This window comes from Delphinapterus leucas, chromosome 10, assembly GCF_059928025.1.
Source record: "Delphinapterus leucas isolate spDelLeu-1000000601 "Yukka" chromosome 10, BTC_Dleu_Yukka2, whole genome shotgun sequence".
Taxonomy (NCBI): Eukaryota; Metazoa; Chordata; class Mammalia; order Artiodactyla; family Monodontidae; genus Delphinapterus; species Delphinapterus leucas.
The window spans coordinates 38,321,945-38,342,949 of NC_143138.1; the positions used below are offsets into that span (position 1 = coordinate 38,321,945).

Here is a 21,005-nt window from a genome sequence, read left to right on the forward strand (position 1 = left end):
GGCTGGGCCCGTGAGCCATGGCCGCTGAGCCTGCGCATCCGGAGCCTGTGCTCCGCAACGGGAGACGCCACAACAGTGAGAGGCCCGCGTACCGCAAAAAAAAAAAAAAAAAGATGACGAAAAACTGCTGGGAGATGAGGATGCAGGGTGGTGTAGCAGATCTAAAGACCAAACAACATGGAAAGATGTTTACTTAAGTTGAAAAAGAACTTAGAGATCACCCTGTTCCATTTTCCACCCAAATCCAAAACCCTTTCATATACGGAATAAAGGCTGCCTGTGTTACAACATCACTATTCATCTAACATACCAAATATATACTGAGAAATGGGGGAAACGCTCTGAAAATATATTTTTTCAACAGGGAAAAAACATGAAGAAGAAAAAACATGATGCCATTGTTTGTGAACCTAAACAACTTCTGAATCTCTCTCCCAAAGTAACAAATTGTTGCAAATCACTGTGGTTGAAATACAATTTTCAGAAGGCTTACATGACCAGACTTGTCAGCTCCCAGCCAGTTTCAGCCATGTCAAGGAACCCAGGTAAGATATTATTTGTATTAAACTAAGTTAAATATTCTACTTAGCTTGTATTTTTCTTGATATTGAGGATATAAAATTAAACATTAACTATAAGTAGTGAGTCATAAATCTATTCATCAAAGTTCTTACATAGAAAAATCTAAAACTGACTTTGCTTCATGGTATAAATCTCTTAGTTTCTATAAGCCCTGAATCACTGATGTGACAAATAAGTAAGATGATCCCAAATTGACTGAAATAGATCAAAGTTATCTTTTAATAAAAATTAATGTTTAAACTTGACCTGAAAATGTCTGCATTGTTAAGGTAGGGAAAATTCAGTTTAGGTTCCTTCTTAATTTTGTCAGTATAGGAAGGAACATGAGGGAAGGATAAACGTGAAATTTTGTTTTTCAAAAAGGTGTGATGGGCTTCCCTGGTGGCGCAGTGGTTGAGAGTCCGCCTGCCGATGCAGGGGACACGGGTTCGTGCCCCTGTCCGGGAAGATCCCACATGCCGCGGAGCGGCTGGGCCCGTGAGCCATGGCTGCTGAGCCTGCGCGTCCGGAGCCTGTGCTCCACAACGGGAGAGGCCACAACAGTGAGAGGCCCACGTACCACAAAAAAAAAAAAAAAAAAAGGTGTGATTCCTAAATGTCCCAAAATGTCGGAAAATTAAAGTGTTATGCTTTGAAAAGCATTAAAGAGTGTTAGGGTTATATGTATGAGGTTTTAGACTTTTAAAAAAGATTTTAGATTAAAAATATGCTAGACACCTGAAAGGAATTATTAAGATTAATCTCAAACTATTCTCCAATTTAAAAGAATTACATGCCACTGAGAAAGTGGAAATTTCAAGCATCTTGATAGATGCTTGCCACCATATCAAATATAGTATCCATTTTCTAGAAAGAACTCAATCGACTAAAATTTCGAATTTTCATCTGGGCAGGTGTCAACAATGATTTCTCAAAGCCTGAGACTGTGTCATCTATGAATACCTTCTAGAACGTATTTTTGCTTTTTTAAATTGAGATGTAATTCATACACCATAAAGTTCAAACTTTTAAAGCACACAATTCAGTGATTTTTAGTATATTCATAAAGTTGTGCACTCTTCTAGAGCTTGTATTTTATTGTAAACCTTTCCAATGTTTTCACACCCACTACACTACTTAAGCCTCACAGAACCCTCACGAAACTGAGGTGCACTGTGCGCGGTTGCCACATTTACCCCAAAAGCTTTCCTAATTAAGCTTCACCTCAAAAGCAGAAGCACCTGTTTGTTTTCTCGCTTAGAGCTCTCATTTTACTATGTATGTAAAATCTTAATTGCGCCTGGCATTTTCGACTGGTGCATCACCAGTGTGCATTCAACGACCGCCGAACAGGAATAAGGGAAGCCCCGATTAGAGGTGGTAGCAGACACAATCCACCTCCCCCCACCCCCGCCCAATTTCCTTCCCTGACAGGCTCAGGAGGAAGCAGTGCTTTTCTCCCCTTGTATTTTACGGTATCACTAAAGGAATGGGGGATGTGCAGACTGAGAGGTGCGGTGTGAGAGGGACATAGAATTGTTATTCCGGCGTCGAGAACGCTAACGCCAGGGTCATCGGAGGTGCCGGGCGGTATATTCCTTGTGCCCCGCCTCCCTCCGTCTCATCGTACTCTGAGGCAGGGAACCAGCCAGACGCACCACCACTGGCGCGGGAGACCGTCTACGGCCAACGCGCGCCATCTGCGCTTCCCATTGGTCACAGCCGCCCACGTGACTTCTACCGCCAGCCCCGCCCCAAGCGCTTTGCCAGCCGGAGAACGGGTCTGAGCAGCGCAGCTGGGCGCGGAGTCCGCCCAGGTGTGGGAGGTCGCGCAGACGACCCTGCGAAGTTCTCCTGCTGGGAACCTGATTGGATGCATGGATGATGGATGAGATAGATAGATGATAGAGATAGATTAGATAGATAGGTTACTTAAGATAGATAGCGCAAGTACTGCCCAAAGTAAAACTCTTAATGAAGAAGCTGATCGAGAAGGTCCCTTTCTCCCCTTAGTGGCTTTTGTCCTCACTGAAGCCCAAATTTATCTGTTACTTTGGGGAGGCTGGAAACTGACTCACTGAAGCCCAAATTTATCTCTGTTACTTTGGGGACATCTACACTACACGTATGAACATAACTCTTTGGGGAAAAAACAACCCATAGTATTTGTATGGGGAATTAAAGACACTTCTTAGAAAACTTGAGGTGGTGGGTAGGATTTTGGGAAGTCCAGAGCAACCATCCTGATACATCATTTAAGATAAATTAGACGCTCTTGGGAAAACAAAAATGATTAAAAGTGGAAAGAGGCCCTGCCCACCCCTAAAAATGTAATAAGTATTGATAGGAAAGGGCAGAATTAAAAATATTTACACACACATAGGGGAATTCCCTGGTGGTCCAGTGGTTAGGGCTCTGTGCTGCCACTGCAAGGGGCCCAGGTTAAATCCCTGGTCGGAGAACTAAGATCCCACAAGCCGCGTGGCATGGCCAAAAAATTAAAATAAAATAAATATATATAAACACACACATATATATGTATGCATACACATATGTATAGCTAGTGTAAATGGGATATATTAATTGTAGAAGTCAATAGAGGGTCCAGTTATTCAGCTTCTTTCTCCCTTTGAGAGTGCCTGGATGCTCATTTTGCCTTTTTTTTCTTTTTTTGGTGCTTCTAAGGCTCACCACCTCTCCCTTTCCTCCTCTAGATGGACACATTTACTTTTTTTATTCATAAAAAAAAAAATACTAGGGCTTACTATATTCTAGGCACTGTGCTAGGTTCTGGGGTGACAATGGTGAACAAAAACAGTAACAGCCCCTTCCTTCCTGGAGCAGACAGTCTGGTAAAGGAGGCAGATAGCAGTCAATTACGCACACCAATGTTAAATATAAAGTGATAGGTGCTAAGAAGAGGTCCAGATGCTGTAATGGGACTTTGACCTACTAGGGAGGTTAAAGAAGGCTTCCCTTGAGACGTAACCCAAGACTGAGACCTGAGGGGGTTAAGGAGGGTGCAAGTTGCAGGCAGAGGGAATGGCTTGTTCGAGGGAGAGCTAGTAGCCTCTCCCCTTCCAATGACTGTCCATCTCACCTATTTCCACTAAACACACATTGATCTTGCCTTTTAGTTGTCAGAAGACAATTTTTTCTTTCAATTCCAAGTTCTTAGGGAGTAATGGTAACCCATAATTATTGTTATAGACAATGTGTATCCAATAGGTAAGTATGCTAATATACACATCTAATGTGCATAATCATCTCTGTCGTTTTACGTAATGAAAACATGCAATGATCGTAACAAAATCTAGACTACGATGTATCCAATAGAACTGAAAGTGCTATAGATATTCGAAGTGGTGACAGATTACATTATTTTGGAAGACTCAAAAAAGGTAACTTAGAGAAAGTAATTTTTGAGATATGCTTCACAGGTAAGATTTGGTCGAATGGAGATATAGTTTAGTTAGAGCATAAGGTTCAAGAAGAAGAGTGAGGAGGACGGACAGATAAGTTGAGATTTTTCTACGGGCACTGAAAACCAGTCCAAAGACTCTGTAGAAGCTAAATGGAAATGTTTTATTTAAGTTTTAAGGACTTTTCTAAGATACTTTTCCCCTCCAATGTTGACCTTGGAAAATTTTAAATCTACACAAAAGTTGCACAGATAAGTCTATGGTTATGCATATACTCTTCACATGGATTTACCATTTTTTTGGCCACATTTGCTTTCTGTCTCTCTGTCTCTCCACACACACATACACACACAAAGGCACATACTCATGAATGCATACACAGATGTTTTGCTTTGCTAAACCATCTGAGATAAAGTTTCAGACATAACTAACTTGATCTCCAAGTAATTCCACATATTATCTCCTACGAACAAAGATATTTTTCTGCATAATCTCAGTACAATGATGACAATTCTGGGATAGTTTTAAAATTAAAATGTGAATAAGTATTTATGTTAATAATAATAGTAACGCATTACTTATTTTAAATGGCTTGCAACAGTGGCTGACACATTATAAGTGCTATATAAGTGTTTTCTTAAAAAAAATACACTTTCAAGGTTGGGAAACTAAAGAATAAGAAAAGGCATATAGTGAAAAGTCTCTCCTGCATTCTTGTCCCCCATCTGCTCAATTCCTATCATAGGTAGCCACTGTTCTTAGATTCTTGGGTATTCTTCCAGAGGTTCTTTTTGCGAATATGAACAATTGTAAATATAAATTTATATACCCCTCCCTTTTTAGACAAAGGTAGCACATTAAACACACTGTTTTTACTTGTTTTCTCACTTAACACTATGATCTGGAGCTCTCTCTGCATTAATACTTACAGAGCTTCCTAATTCTTATTTATAGTGGCATAATATTCCATAGTGTGGATACACCATCATTTATTTAAGTAGTTTCCTACTGATATACATTTGGGTTGTTTCCAAACACTTAATATTGAAACCAATGCTGCAATAGATAACCTCAAGCACATTTGCATTTGTAAAATTTGATAGATACATTGCCCCCCACAGAGGTTGTACCAATTTACACTTCCACCACCAATTGTGAGAGGGTCTCCAGGATTTTGATAAGGTTCTATACCAAGAGTTTAAAATATGTGAATGTGCATTATTATTGCTATTTTGCAACTTTAAATGAAAGGAGAGCTGTCTTCACGACAAAGGAAAAGGTAGGGCTGTCCTTAGACCAACTTACAGAGTAGCCAACATTTTTCCTCCAACCCTTTTCTGTCCCATTCTCTCCACCCCCTTATGCAACTTTATAATCATAATCAACAATATCTGTGTAGGGCACTGAGCTAGGTTCCAGTTATGAAATAGATACATGTGCTCAAGGGTTTTGCCACTTAGTTGGTCAGACATACACAAAATACAAATAGTTATTATGTTGAGTTCCGGAATGCAAAACACACCTCTTGCTTTGGGCACAACCTTTTGTTGCATCCTATCTCTAGGTCCTTCCTTCTCTGCCCCTTTGCCTACCCAACTGGGATACCCAAGGCTTGTTGGCATCCTTACAGCTCCTTCATTTCTCCCAACGTCCATTACTGAAACTTATCCAACGTGTATTCCATCTTTCCACTGCAGATACTAGATCTTGTATTCCCCAGGTGACAATTAATCAGGTAAAATAATAGTTGCAAATCATTATGCTTTTGATTGGCACAGGTAGGGCTGGCCCTAAACCCATTTTGAAGTAGATGATATTCGTTTGGAGGGTGTCCCCACTCGGTTGCCCTTTCTTCTCTCTGGGCACCTTCCCTCTTGCGTGAACTCTCAGCCCTCACTGGTGCCCTCATCTTTTCTCAGGTAATTGTCAAATTATCCTTGCTGGGGTGTCAGTTAATTGTTAGGGTGTCATTTCAAAATGGCTCGAGGTGAGATACTCTTGAAACAACAGTAGAAACTGAAATGACAGGAAATATGGTTGCAATTTTGATCAAAGGGCCATATATTTCACCTACTATTTAAGCCACCTACTTAGGAACTTACCCTTGGCTGAGGTGAATTAATGCACTGAGACCCTGGCTCTCCCTGCCCCCATCTCATCCCTCCCACTCTATTCTGTGTAGCGTCCTGGAGCTCTGGGGACCCTTGCCCTCGGAGCTCTTTACTTTTGAACCCAGCCAGGTTCATCACTTCATATAAAGGACTTGAGCATCCTCGGATTTTGGTATCTGCCAGGGGAGGGGAGAGTGTTCTGGAAACAATGCCCCTCGATACCAAGGCACAACTGTACTTTTTACTTTTTATTAGCTGGAGTTTTAACATATACATTCTGTCTTCCAGCCACAACCAACTCTTCCATGTTTTTTCCATCAGTTGATTCTAAAATTTAAAAACCAACAATCTTGGTTTACCTTATTGTATCTATGTAAATATAGTCTCACACCAAGTCCAGTGGTAGTAGCTAAGACATATGACATAGGACTTATTGTATACCAGGTACTTCATGAACATTATTGTTTAATATTAAGAATAATCTTAAAGTCCCTTTTGACAAATGAGGAAACTGAGGCACAGAGAATCTAAGAACAGGAAATTAGAAAGTAACTGAGTCAAGACTTTCTCCTATGTGAGGATAGGATACAATTTTCTTTTCTTTAGATCCAAGTTTAGGACTCTTGCCAGCTGGAAAGAGAATGCACATCAAGATCATATATACGTATTTTTTCTTTCTTTTTTTGGGGGGGGTGATGGTGGTCTTTAGCTCTGGTCGGTTTTCTTTTTTTCCATTTCTGTTGGTGACTAATTTTAGCCACTTCAGGATTCCTCTCTTTCTCAGCAGATGGTTGAGTTCTCTGCTTCATGGACAAAACTGACGTCATTGGGGGTAAACACCTTAATCTCCTTAGCCCTTATTGCAGTCTTCCTTACATGAGCATCACATCTTCTCTCTTTCTATCCTATCTCAAAGGAAGGGAAGAACCCCCCCACCCCATTCAAAATGTATCCTTCCTCACATTTTCATTCTTATTTCTCCTAAACCTCTGGGACTCCGCCTCAACAATTTGCCCTACTCTACCTTCCATTTTCCATCACTCCGGTGCTAATTCCTCTCCTCAACCTACAAACCTGCTCAAGACTCCCAACTTAGAGAATTCCTTCAACACACCTCTTCCTCTCACTACTGTCCATTCTCTCTCATTCCTTCATCAGGGCACTTCTTGGTAGTAGTCTACACTTACTGATGCCAAGTCTAGTCTGGTAGCTCGAATTCACGCTTCAGTTGTGCAAACTTCCTTTCATTCTTATTGTGTGACTAATTCCCTTTTGCTGTTCTTCAATCCTGGGCGTTACTGGTAATCCTTTTTTAAAGGAGCAGCATGTCCTTGGTAAGAGACTTTGAGCCTTCCTAAGATTGACTAGTAGTCTTGCTAAATGTAAGCACATTTTTTGGAAATTATTATTCAGATTAGGTACTGTTAACAATCGGACATTCAACTATAATATGTTTAATTGATTCTGAGAGGGTGTGTCCTTTGAGATGGGGCAATTACTGTTGATTTTATACTAGAAAGATTAAAATGTTCAAAATGACTGACTCTTAAGCACTAGCTAATGGCTTAATGCTCTCCTAAAAGAAGCCACTTTCCTTTACTTGAAGAAGAGGTCACATTGAGTTTGAGACAAAGCCTTGAGTTCCATTGAGGTGGTGTGTTTCTGAAAAAGGGAGGCATGTGTTTTCCAATCTGGAAGCAGATGGTCCAGCATGTGGAGAGGCCAAGACTTCCAATACCCTCTTGTCCACTTGTTATTTTACAAAGGTAAAAGGTTGTGCAAAGAAGAACTACAATCCTGCAGCCTGTGGAACAAAAACCACATTCACAGAAAGATAGACAAGATGAAAAGGCAGAGGGCTATGTACCAGATGAAGGAACAAGATAAAACCCCAGAAAAACAACTAAATGAAGTGGAGATAGGCACCCTTCCAGAAAAAGAATTCAGAATAATGATAGTGAAGATGATCCAGGACCTCGGAAAAAGAATGGAGGCAAAGATTGAGAAGTTGCAAGAAATGTTTAACAAAGACCTAGGAGAATTAAAGAACAAACAAACAGAGATGAACAATACAATAACTGAAACGAAAAATACACTAGAAGGAATCAATAGCAGAATAACTGAGGCAGAAGAACAGATAAGTGACCTGGAAGACAGGATGGTGGAATTCACTGCCGTGGAACAGAATAAAGAAAAAAGAGTGAAAAGAAATGAAGACAGCCTAAGAGATCTCTGGGACAACATAAAATGCAAAAACATTCACATTATAGGGGTCCCAGAAGGAGAAGAGAGAGAGAAAGGTCCTGAGAAAATATCTGAAGAGATTATAGTCAAAAACTTCCCTAACATGGGAAAGGAAATAGCCACCCAAGTCCAGGAAGCACAGAGTTCCAGGCAGGATAAACCCAAGGAGAAACACGCTGAGACACATAGTAATCAAATTGGCAAAAATTAAAGACAAAGAAAAATTATTGAAAGCAACAAGGGAAAAATGACAAATAACATACAAGGGAACTCCCATAAGGTTAACAGCTGATTTCTCAGCAGAAACTCTACAAGCCAGAAGGGAGTGGCATGACATATTTAAAGTGATGAAAGGGAAGAACCTATAGCCAAGATTACTCTACCCTGCGAGGATCTCATTCAGATTCGATGGAGAAATCAAAAGCTTTACAGACAAGCAAAAGCTAAGAGAATTCACCACCAAACCAGCTCTACAACAAATGCTAAAGGAACTTCTGTAAGTGGGAAACACAAGAGAAGAAAAGGACCTACAAAAAGAAACCCATAACAATTAAGAAAATGGTAATAGGAACATACATATCAATAATTACCTTAAACATGAATGGATTAAATGCTCCAACCAAAAGACACAGGCTCGCTGAATGGATACAAAAACAAGACCCATATATATGCTGTCTACAAGACACCCACTTCAGACCTAGGGACACATACAGACTGAAAGTGAGGGGATGGAAAAAGATATTCCATGCAAATGGAAATCAAAAGAAAGCTGGAGTAGCAATACACATATCAGATACAATAGACTTTAAAATAAAGAATGTTACAAGAGACAAGGACACTACATAATGATCAAGAGAACAATCCAAGGAGAAGATATAACAATTATAAATATATATGCACCTAACATAGGAGCACCTCAATATATAAGGCAACTGCTAACAGCTATAAAAGAGGAAATCGAAAGTAACACAATAAGAGTGGGGGACTTTAACACCTCACTTACACCAATGGACAGATCATCCAAACAGAAAATTAATAAGGAAACACAAGCTTTAAATGACACAATAGACCAGATAGATTTCATTGATATTTATAGGACATTCCATCCAAAAACAGCAGATTACCCTTTCTTCTCAAGTGCACACGGAACATTCTCCAGGATAGATCACATCTTGGGTCACAAATCAAGCCTCAGTAAATTTAAGAAAATTGAAATCATATCAAGCATCTTTTCTGACCACAATGCTATGAAATTAGAAATCAATTACAGGGAAAAAAAACGTTAAAAACACAAACACATGGAGACTAAACAATATGTTACTAAATAACCAAGAGATCACTGAAGAAATCAAAGAGGAAATCAAAAAATACCTAAAGACAAATGAAAATGAAAACATGACAATCCAAAACCTATGAGATGCAGCAAAAGCAGTTCTAAGAGGGAAGTTTATAGCAATACAAGCCTACCTCAAGAAACAAGAAAAAAAAAAAAAGGTTGTGCAAATACTCTTCATACTCTCTTAACGCTCTGGGATTCAGGAGTGGTCACTACCAGCAATAGAGTCCATATGTACTGAAATGACTTTCCCTGAGAATAATCACCTCCCAGTAATGAAATAGGGGATTAAAGCTGTGATTGCTTAAAATTATGCCTAGTGATGAAAAAAAAATTAATTGGTCGATCTAAGAAAGAAATGGAAAATTTTATTCGAGCCAAATTGAGGATTATAACCCGGGAACAGCCTCTCAGAAAGCTCTGAGAACTGTTCTGCCTGTTAAAGGTCAAAGCGCAGTTATGTAAGTTTTTGAGACAGGAGGCTGTACATTAAATGACATATTGTTACAATTTACATAACCCAGATCTACATGTAGTGGGTCATGGGTTATGGTGGCCCCTTATAAGAGTAACAAGGAAGGTTATCTCCTAGGGAGGTCTGGTTACTGCAGATTCACAATACACACTAAAAGGGAAGGAGGAGGCCGAAACAGGCAAAGAAAAGTTTTATGTTTAAATTTTTCTTGTCTGCCATAAAATATGAATTTTATTTCATCACTAGTGATGCAGGTAAAGTACTGTAAAGTTTAACACAGAGGAATACCCTTTTGGAAGAAACTATAAAACAATTCCTTCAGTTTAAACTAAGCCACATTTTAACTGGCTTCACTTTGGACCATAAACTTCCTGTATGACCTTTTATTGTTTTCTGGACTTTCTCATTGCCTCTCTGCCCCTCCTCACATGATTTGTAGTTATGATATCTTCAAGTTTCCCCAAATTTTCAACCATGCTATCAAATCTCCCTTTCCTCAGGGACTTCCCTTTTAGAGCCGTTCTTTTGCTCTAATCTCATCACTCTCTAGGTATGGTACACCGTTGGATCCACCTTTTGCTAAATCTTCTTTTTCTTGGTTTGGTCATACTCTGTTTCACTGGAAAACTTTCTCAAGAGGCTTCCTAAGAAATTGTGCATGGGAGAACAACTTCTTGAGTCCTTGCATGTCTGCAAATGTCTTTCTTCACCTCTCACAAATTATTGAGAATTAGATAGGCAGAGACTTCTAGGTTGAAAATAATTTTTTATAAAATCCTTGAGGGCATTAATTGTTCTACTATATTCTAGTACCCATTATTGATGGGAAATCAGTCATCAAACTAATCCATGTTTCTCTTTGGAGAATTTTAGCATCTCCTTATGCTTGGTATTTTGAAATATCAATATGCTCCAGAGGTGAGGATTTTATTTCCCCATTTGTTGTCCTGAGAACTTGGTGGGGTTTTCTGTTTTTTGGTGGGACTTTCTAATCTGAAGTTTGGTGTCCTTTAGCTCTGGGAAGTTGTCTTATGACAATTTCCCCCCTCTATTTCTCTCTTTCTGTGACTCCCATTTTTTTTTTTTAATATTTATTTATGTGGCTGTGTCTGGTCTTAGTTGCGGCACACAGGATCTTCATTGCGGCATATGGGATCTTTAGTTGTGGTGTGAGGGCTCTTTTGTGGCATGCAGGCTTCTCTCTAGTTGTGGTGCGCAGGCTCCAGAGCACACGGGCTCAGTAGTTGTGGCGTGTGGGCTTAGTTGCCCCATGGCATGTGGGATCTTAGTTCCCCAACCAGGGATCGAACCCATGTCCCCTGCATTGGGAGGCCGATTCTTAACCACTGGACCACCAGGGAAGTCCCTCTGTGACTCATTAATCAGATGCTGGTCTTTCCATATTGATTCTCTGTATCACCTATCTTTTCTCTCATATTTTAAATTTTCTGATTTTTTTCTGAGTGATTTCCTTGACTTTATTTTTTCAGACCATCAATTGTATTTTTAATTTTAGCAATCATATTATTAAATCTGAAAGATTTTGTTGTAGGTTTATTCTTTTTTCATAGCATTTTCTCTTGTTTCCTAAATGTAATAATTTCTTAACTCTCTCTAAACATATACATTAGAATTTGCAAACATTCCCTTCTGTTCCTTGAATTATATCTGTTTTCTTCAGTGTTACTGTTTTGGTTGTTTATCTGGCATTTCTCTTTCATTCGGTGGTTCTTCTCAGTTGCCTGGTGATCTTTTGTTATTTTAAAGAAATACTGACTGGTTAGCTGGTGTGGGTTTTTTCTGTTGTTATGTGAGTAGGACTGTTTCCCCAGGTGGTAGCAGTAGCCACCACGTTCCAGGTGCTGTCCTGCACAAGTCAAATATATTAATTCATTTAATCATCTCAATAACACCTCTACAAGGTAGTTACTGTGGTATCTCATTAAGTTTAATATTCCACCAATTGTAAAATGTACTATAATTTTGTTTCCTGCTAAGAAGGTAAACAATGCTGTTGGACTATGACATGCCACAGACTATAAAACACATTCTATTTTGGAGGCATTAAAAAATCTTAGAATTGATAAAATAATACGTTATCATTCCCATTTTACAGTTGAAGAAACTGAGGCATCGAGAGATTAAATAACTTTCCCAGGTTACATAGTTTTATCTGTAGTGGATTTTACATTTGAACCCAAATGATCTGGCTTCAGAATATTACCACTATGCCTAACTGCTTCTCCAGGGCTCCTCACTGAGTGGGGACTCAAATGGGGGTTCTGAGTTGGGGGAGCTTTAGGGTGATGAGTTAGGGCAGCTGGCTTTCTGGCCCCAGGTCCCTCAAATGCCAGAACAAGGAGACCTTTAACCCAAGGCACCAACATTCATAAAGAAGTTTTAGCTTTCTCCACAAGATTTGTTCTCCTCTATTAGAGAAGAGTGATCTGGATTTTTTACCTGAAATCTGGTGGGTCTAGTGGGCTGGGGCTGTCAAGGGTACCAAGTGCTACAGTTGATCCTCATCAGAATTACAGTCAATGGCATGTCTCCCTTTCCCAGCTTCAGGGTCTTGGTGGAGTAAATGGGTTTCCTGTCGTGGGTTCTTGGCACTTTCTCTGTCTGGCTCACTTGTCCATATCTTGTCTTCTCTGCTTTCTGCCTTCTAGAAACATACACAGATCCCTCATCTGCTCTTGATCCTGCTTCCCATTCTCTTCACTGTTGTGGTTTTACTCTTTTTTATACTTTCATTTTGGTGGGGTCTTGGAGGAAGACTAGGACTAGTAGAAATGGGAGAGGTCAGTGCTTGTGCTCAGTCTTGAACCAGAAGGCCCTAGACCTCTAGTTTTAGTGAACAAAATCAAGATTATAAAAGGATGACCATCACTTGAGAAAATAAAATATTCACATTATAGCTGGCAGTGGAAAAGCACTTATAAAACCTTAGAGGCATATTTGCTTAAAAGTTTTGCTAAATGCAACTGAAGGATTCTCAACATACAACAATATTTTTAAGAGTTCCAGTACATTGAGGCTTATTATTTGCTTTATGAAGGAATTATTCTTTCAAAAAGATTAACCATGAGATTTTTCCAAATTCCCCACTAGGTCATTTAGACTACAATTTTATTTTCAGAACTCTGTGTGGATATGTATATATCCACACAACTTTTCAGCATTAAGTGAGATACTTTTTCCTTCTGGATATTAAAAATTCAATACTTGGAAAATAATAGAGCACTTGAAATGTGGCCAGTGCAACTGAGGAACTGAATTTTAAGTTTTATTTAATTTTAATTAATTTAAGTTTAAAAAACTGATACTTAATTGTTGGAGAAGTTTTAGGTATGTTTGGAACAACTTGGATATACGAATTTACTTTTTAACTGTAAACTTCATGAAATCAAAATACAAGGTTTTCCAATGAAATTAGTTGATATCTGGATTGAGATGTGCTCTAAGTATAAAATAAACACTGGATTTTGAAAACTTAAATATAATAAAGAGTGTAAAACATATCATTAATAATTTTATATTGATTTTGTGTTATAGTGATAATACTTTGGATATATTGTCCTAAGTAAAATATATTACTAAAATTATTTTTACCTGATTTTACCAGTAGAACATTTAAAATTCATATGTAGCTTGAATTATATTTCTTCTGGACAGAGTTGATCTATTCCAGTGCAAGGCTTTGTTTTTCGATAGTCATTATGATGCTGGGATTTCATCCCTCTCCTTGTCTAAGACAGTTTTAAGTGACTAGTGGTAAGTGATTTACAGAGTTGATGGAGTTTTCTCTTTAAATTCTTATGCAGATCACAACCCACCTTCTCAGCCCAAGGAGAATAGTATTGGCCAGAACCATCACCAGGAGGAAATAATCCACAAGTTGGCCAGGCAGCTGAGAAACATCGGGGACAGCATCGATCATAGAATGGTTCAAGAGGTGAGAATTCAGTTTCCCCAGTAAGGGTCTGTCAGGGAGGAGGAAAGAACAAACAGAACAATGGCTGTCAAGTGGCTGGGATGCCCAGGAATTAGCAGAACACACAGATTAATGATGACTGGATTACCAAGCATTAGATCCAAAAATTGTGAACCTGGGTTAAAGCCAGTATTAGATCTCACACTTGCTACTCAAACCGTGTGGTCCATGGACCAGCAGCATCAGCATCATTTGGCAGCTGGTCAGATGTGCACAATCTCGGGCCCCAGCCCACAACTCTGGAATCAGAATTTACCGTTTTACACGCACCCTAGGAGATTTGAGTGCACATTAAAGTGTGAGAAACTTTGCTCCATACCCTCAAACTAGGATGCATGTTAGATTCACCTGTGAAGTTTTAAGAATTACAGATGCTCTGCCCCACCTTGAGAGATTAGTCCAGGTGAATCTAACACTCCGTCAGGGAGGAGAACCTTTGCCTTAGATGGTGGTCATCCTCCTTGAACCAAACCAGGTTATGATCTAAGCCCAACTCCCCCTGATTTCTTTGTTTCTCCTGATTATTGTAAGAGATATAAGGGAAACAGGAAAGAATAATGATTACTGTTTCAAATCTTAGGGGTGATGAAATCCATAGCCCACTTAGTTTTCCTCCAGAACAACCTGCAGTTGGCAGCACCTAGAAAATGATCACGTGGGGCTCTGTGGTAGGGGGGTGGCTGCCCCTCAGAGCCCAACTTCCTCCCCTAAATGCATCACAGGACAGGTACCTGTGGTGATTTCTTGTTTATCACTGCTGCTGCCATCATGCTGACTTCAGGGAGTGCCAGGCCCTCTTCTATGCTCTGGTCCAAATGTGGCAGTACTCAGCCATGCCCTCAAATAAAACATTCCCTGAGACAAAACAAGAATGGAAGGCCTCAGCAATAATGTTACTGAAAGTAAGAAGGAAACAAACACAAATAAAATACTGATAGACCAATTTCACTCCAACAAATATTTATTGAGTGCCTACTATGTTCCAGACTCAGTTCCAGGCAGAGAGCAGGAATGGAAGATGAGCCTGCTGTCATAGGACTCATAATGTAGGAGAGACAAACAGTAAAGCAGATGACTAGACTCTAGGGGATACTGAGTGATGGAGAGTGACTTTGGATGGGCCATCAGGGAAGGCCCTCTCTGGGGAGGCGATATTTGAGCAGAGACTGGAAGTGAGGGAGTGAGCCATGGGAATACCTTGGGGGGGAAGTGTTCCAGACAGAGGAAACTGGGAGGGCAGAGTCCTTGGGATAGGAACAACAAGGAGGCCAGATTGGCTGGAGTCGGGGGTGTTGAAGTCTAGGAGTTGGCCTCCGTCCTAGAGACAGGGGTAAGGTGTTTGGGTTTTGCGCCAAGTATAAAGGAAGCTTCTGGGGAGGGAGAGCAGGAGAGTGCCATGTGCTGATTTACGTTTAGAATGAAGCCTGGCTGCACGGTGCAGAGAATAGGCTGTTGTGAACATTAAGAGAGAGAATCTATGTAAATCACTTGGAATAGAGACTGACCCACAGAAAATGATCAATAGATGTTATTGAAGCCAAAATATTAATTTGTTTCTGGCCTTTGCCCTTTCACTATTTGGAGTTGAACACTTCTTTGCTGTGTATCATTTATTACAGGGCACTCATGATACTCTCCACCTCCCTTCCATGCTCCAGCTTCTTCTATAGTTTTCACTGATGACCGTGCTTTATGAATTCTGGGCAAGTCCTTAGTTCAACTTTTCTGCTTCTTTGTTAGCTAACATTCTGAATACTCCTGGTTCCTTCTAATTTTTCCTCTGAAGAGGAGAACAGAGTAGGACAAATCACAACCACCTATTTTCTAAATTTACCTCAACCCCACCAGGAAGTCACTTCTCCATGTAACCACATCTTCCATTCTTCCATTTTTCTTTTCTTTCTCTCCCTTACCTTTTTTTTGGTAATGATTTTTTTCCCTTACCTTTTAAGTTGTAATTTACTTATGTTTTAAATTTACCTCTGCAACTTAATAAATTGACACTTTTCTTTTTTAAAAAAATAATAACTTTGAGAAATAAAATTCACATAACATACAATTCACCCATTTCAACAGTATAATAAATGGTTTGTAGTATATTCATAGAGTTGTACAGCCAGTCATCACAATCAATTTTAGAACATTTTCATCACTCCAGAAAGACACCTCAAATCCAATAGTAGTCCCTTCTCGTTTCCTCCCATTTTCCCCCCTAGCCCCACCAATCTATGTTCTGTCTCTCTGGATTTGCCTATTCTGGAATTTCATATAAGGGAACTAATATAATATGTTGTCTTTACGTTTGGCTTCTTTCACTTAACACAATATTTTTTTCAAGGTTCATCCATGTTGTAGCATGAATCAGTACTCCATCTCTTTTCATTGCTGAATAATATTCTTCTGTATGTATATATCACATTTTGTTTATCCATTCATCACTTGATGAACGTTTGGGTTGTTTCCACTTTTTGACTATTATAAATAATGATGCTATGAACATTTGTGTAGAAGTTTTTGTGTAGGCATGTTTTCAGTTCTTTTGAGTACATACCTAGGAGTGGAATTGCTGGGTCATATGACAACTTTATGTTTAACTTTTTGAGGAACTTTCAGACCATTTTCCAAAGTGGCTGCACTATTTACATTGTGGCCCACCAGCAGGGTACAAGGGTTCCTGTTTCTCCACATTCTTGTCAAAATTTATTGTTAACTGTCTTTTTGATTATAGTCAGCCTAGTGGGTGTGAAGTAGAATCTCGTTGTGGGTTTGATTTGCACTTCCCTGATGGTTAATGTGCATCTTTTCATGTGCGTATTGCTCATCTGTGTAACTCTTTGGAGAAATGTCTATTCAGATCCTTGGCCCATTTTTAAATTGGGTTGTCGGAGTTCTTTATATATTCTAGATGTAAGTTCCTTATCAGATATATTATTTGCAAATATTTTCTCCCATTCTGAAGTTCGTCTTTCACCTCGTTTTATGTCTTTCACCTTCTTGATGTTCATGAAGTGCAAAAGTTTTAAATTTTGATGAATTTCAATTTACCTATTTTTCTTTTGTTGCTAGTGCTTTTGGGGTCATATCTAAGAAACCATTGCCTAATCCAAAGTCATGAAGATTTATACGTATGTTTTCTTTCAAGAGATTGACTTTTAGCTCTTAAATTTAGGTCTTTGACCCATTTAGAGTTAATTTTTTGTACATGGTATGAATTAAAAGTTCACCTTCATTCTTTCGCACATGGGTATTCAGTTGTCACAGCACCCTCTGTTGAAAAGACTACTTTTTTCCTACTGAATTGCCTTGGCACCCTTGTTGAAAATCAACTAACTGTAAATTTGGGGGTTTATTTCTGGACTCTCAATTCTATTCCATTGATCTATATGTCTATCTGTATGCCTGCCCTAGCTTTTCTTGCAACATTTTACAAAGCTAGCTTTGACCTAGACTTTTAAAGTAATCTTGTCTTGTACTGCAAAATTGCATTTTAGAACCCTTTAAATAGACCACAGAATATTTTTAAAATAATTTTAAAAATTCCTCCTAAGTTTGCCTCTAAAATGCTGAACAGTCAAATGCATGATTTACTCTGCTACTTTAAGGCTTACCTCAAGCAACCATAACAGAATTTCAAATCCGGCATGGTATATTTCTTTCATATAGTCATTTATTCACCTTTTGTACTGTGTTTAATCAAGTGGTCACATTGATTCTCCAGATATCTTCCTGCTTTTGATGTATTTAAAGAAACTTTTATTCTTGCTCTTGGAACTCCCCAACAAGGAGTTCACCAAGGTGTATTTTTGTCTACCAAATTGATTGTCCTTGAGCTATCACATAGCTTGACTTCTTATTCTTTTCACTTAAGCAAGTGTTCTTTGTTTTCAAATAGGCCTTGATTCTCAAAATAACATCTTCTATTTTGCCATCTAGTTTTGAGGGGTTCTGGTTCGAGGACCTGGTCTTTTTTGGGTTTTTTTTGTTTTTTGTTTTTGGTACGCGGGCCTCTCACTGTTGTGGCCTCTCCCGTTGCGGAGCACAGGCTCCGCAGGCGCAGGCTCAGCGGCCGTGGCTCACGGGCCCAGACGCTCCGCGGCATGTGGGATCTTCCCGGACCGGGGCAAGAACCCGTGTCCCCTGCATCGGCAGGTGGACTCTCAACCACTGCGCCACCAGGGAAGCCAAAGTGTGTTTAAAAATAGTCTTGGGACTTCCCTGGTGGTGCAGTGGTTAAGACTCCGTGCTCCCAATGCAGGGGGCTGGGTTCGATCCCTGGCCAGGGAACTAGATCCCACACGCATGCCTCAACTAAGAGTTCGCATGCCACGACTGAGGAGCCCACGTGTCGCAACTAAGGAGCCCGCGAGCCGCAACTAAGACCTGGTGCAACCAAATAAATAATATAAAAAATATAGTCTTCCTGTTGCTTTTACGATCTTAAATGTGTCTTTGAAATTTTTCTCCACAGGACTCGCTCCTGGGTTCTAGAAACTTCCCCCTCCCTGTCCCTACAGGCCTAGGAGTGGCAACAACTCTGCTGTTGCCAGCCTACCCTTATGCCTCCTCCCCCAACTTTTGTAGACAGTGTCTTTATCTGACCTTCCCTGAATTATTCCTAATTTGAGTATGCCATCTGTTTTCTCTGGGACCCTGACAGTAACGTATAAGGAATTTCTTAGTTTGTTAGAAAGACAAAAGGGAAACGAACATTTATTAAACATTTTCTTCCACGTACTCTGAGATACTCTTATGTGTTTCATTTAATTTTCCAAATAACTCTATGAATTAGTGGAATAGGTATTTCAGGAGAGGTATTTGAGGTTCAGAGAGATTAGATATCCTATCCAAGGTTACTCAGCAACTAAGTGGCAAAACTGGAATTTAAATATACGAGCATCTGACTCAGTGCTCTACACATTTTCTTGTCTGCCTTGCTGGAAGGAAATTCATTCAATTCTTGTAACTGATATCAACTATAAAAGGGAGGAAAAAAGTTCTTTCATGATTTCCAGTTATTGATAGGACAAAGTCTAAATTCCTTAGCCTGATGCTAATGGTTTATCATGCATTCATTCATTCAGTCAACTAATATTTATTGAGCACCTACTATGTGTCAGGCTCCATTTAAGTGCTGGAGATATGGCAGTGATCAAAAGAGAAAACTTCCCTGATCTCGTGGAGATAAACAATAAACAAACAAACAAAGAATATAGTTTATCAGATAGTCATGAGGAGTGTTGGGGGATTTGCAGTTTTAAGGGAAGGCCTCACTGAAGGTGCCTTCTGAGCAAAACCTTGACAGAGGTAGGGGAGTGTCCGTGGACCTGGGGAGAGAGCAGTGGAGGCAGGTGAATAGCAAAGACTGAGGCAGGGGCATGTCTGGCATATTTGAAGAATAGCAAGGAGGCCAGGGTGGCTGAAGCTGAGTAATGCAGAAAGCCGTAAAGATACGGTCAGAGAGGTGGGTGGCAGGGCCTTGAGGTCACTGTAAGGGCTCTTTTGAGTGCGGCTGAACCACTGGAGAGCACTGAGCAGAGGGGCCGCATCGCAACAGTCCCCGAGGCTTCTGGGTTGAGAACAGACTGCAGGAGGAGGGCAGGGCCAGGGAGAGCCCTTTCTGTCTGGCCCCCAGCCTTCTTCTCCTGATACTCCCATAAAAACAGTGGCATTTACTTACAGCTCCAGAAATCTGCTGTGGTCGTCACTTCCAACTTTGCTCATATTCACCCCTCTTCACCATCTAAGTCTGTTCTTCCAACCCCAAAGCAGACTCCCTTACTTCTTTGAAAGGACTAAGAAAGTGCTCTGGGAAGCCAGAGAAAGAGGTTAATCAACCCTGAAAAGAGTGCCCCTATTTGCTGATGATGAAGATGGGAAAACGTCCAGAGGAAAACTTCCCAAGGTGCTGTGGAGGGTATGGGCATTATGGAACAGACTAAGATATTCTTCCACTCATACACTTCATGAAGCAGCCCTAGATGCTTGTCTGTGGCATTGATTGAATTAATATCAATACCGAATTTCTAACTTTGGATTATTTTATCACTTAAAAAACAAATTTAACCTCTTTCTTGCTCTCTCTCTTTTTAAACAGGATTTTCAACAAGAAGACAGAGCTATCCTGGCTCATTTTGTCTTAGTTTTCTTTGGAGGAGTTCACATGTTGTTGCGCTTTCTCTGGAATAACCATGTGATGTAAAAGGAATGTAAATGTCAGGTTCTGCTTTCCTTCTACCCTCTGAGAAAATATGCATCCCACCGGGGCAGATGGGAAGAAGACCCGTCTCTACCTCCTCTGTTTTCACCCACCATTGTTGCTTTGTGCCTGGTTGTTGGAGAACTGCGGACTCACTGGCCATTTGTCTGTTCACTGGTCAACCAGCGATGAGATGTCTATGACTGCCCCATGGTAGAGCCCAAGGAACTTAGGAACCCAGGAGGCCTTACTGCTTAGGAAACACCAGCGCTGTGGATAGTCCCAGTGCTCCTTGTAAGGAAACCTTGAACATTTCCTCTTATGAGGGAAATTGAACCTCATCCCCAAACCAGAGGTCACAGGAATGGGTGCTTTCTCCTGGCCCCGCCCCTGGGTACCAGGCCCTCCAGCAGCCTGTTGACCCCACTCTCGTTGCCCACGTCCAGACCTGCAGTGCCCCGTCCTCTTTTTACCTTTCTGTCTACCTCATATTCCTCCCTCCCTTTGAGAAGTATGGCAAGTGTTAAGAAAATTTGTTGTTATAAATTATAAGTTCTGTATATGCGTTTTGAGTTCTTTGTAGGAAAAGTGTTATTTAAAAATTAATAATTTAAAACATGAAATAAATATGGTTATTTTATTGAGCATGAAACACCTGTGCATATT

At 40.0% G+C, this 21,005-nt stretch overlaps 1 protein-coding gene across 1 annotated transcript; it reads left to right on the top strand.

The window, feature by feature from the left end:
• Window positions 1–101: 101 nt before the first annotated feature.
• On the top strand, window positions 102–20,629 carry PXT1 (peroxisomal testis enriched protein 1). Its single transcript, XM_022582162.3, has 3 exons — window positions 102–545; window positions 13,974–14,104; window positions 20,238–20,629. The coding sequence occupies exons 1-3, from the start codon at window positions 374–376 to the stop codon at window positions 20,340–20,342; spliced, it is 408 nt and encodes a 135-aa protein (XP_022437870.1). The 5' UTR covers window positions 102–373; the 3' UTR covers window positions 20,343–20,629.
• The last annotated feature ends 376 nt before the right edge of the window (window positions 20,630–21,005 follow it).

Excerpts from the sequence above, each read along its gene's own strand:
- PXT1 (XM_022582162.3), top strand. The coding sequence starts at position 374 with ATGAAGAAGAAAAAACATGATGCCATTGTTTGTGAACCTAAACAACTT. Across the intron at positions 546-13,973 it reads AGCCATGTCAAGGAACCCAG|ATCACAACCCACCTTCTCAG; the intron begins GTAAGATATTAT and ends ATTCTTATGCAG. Across the intron at positions 14,105-20,237 it reads ATCATAGAATGGTTCAAGAG|GATTTTCAACAAGAAGACAG; the intron begins GTGAGAATTCAG and ends CTTTTTAAACAG.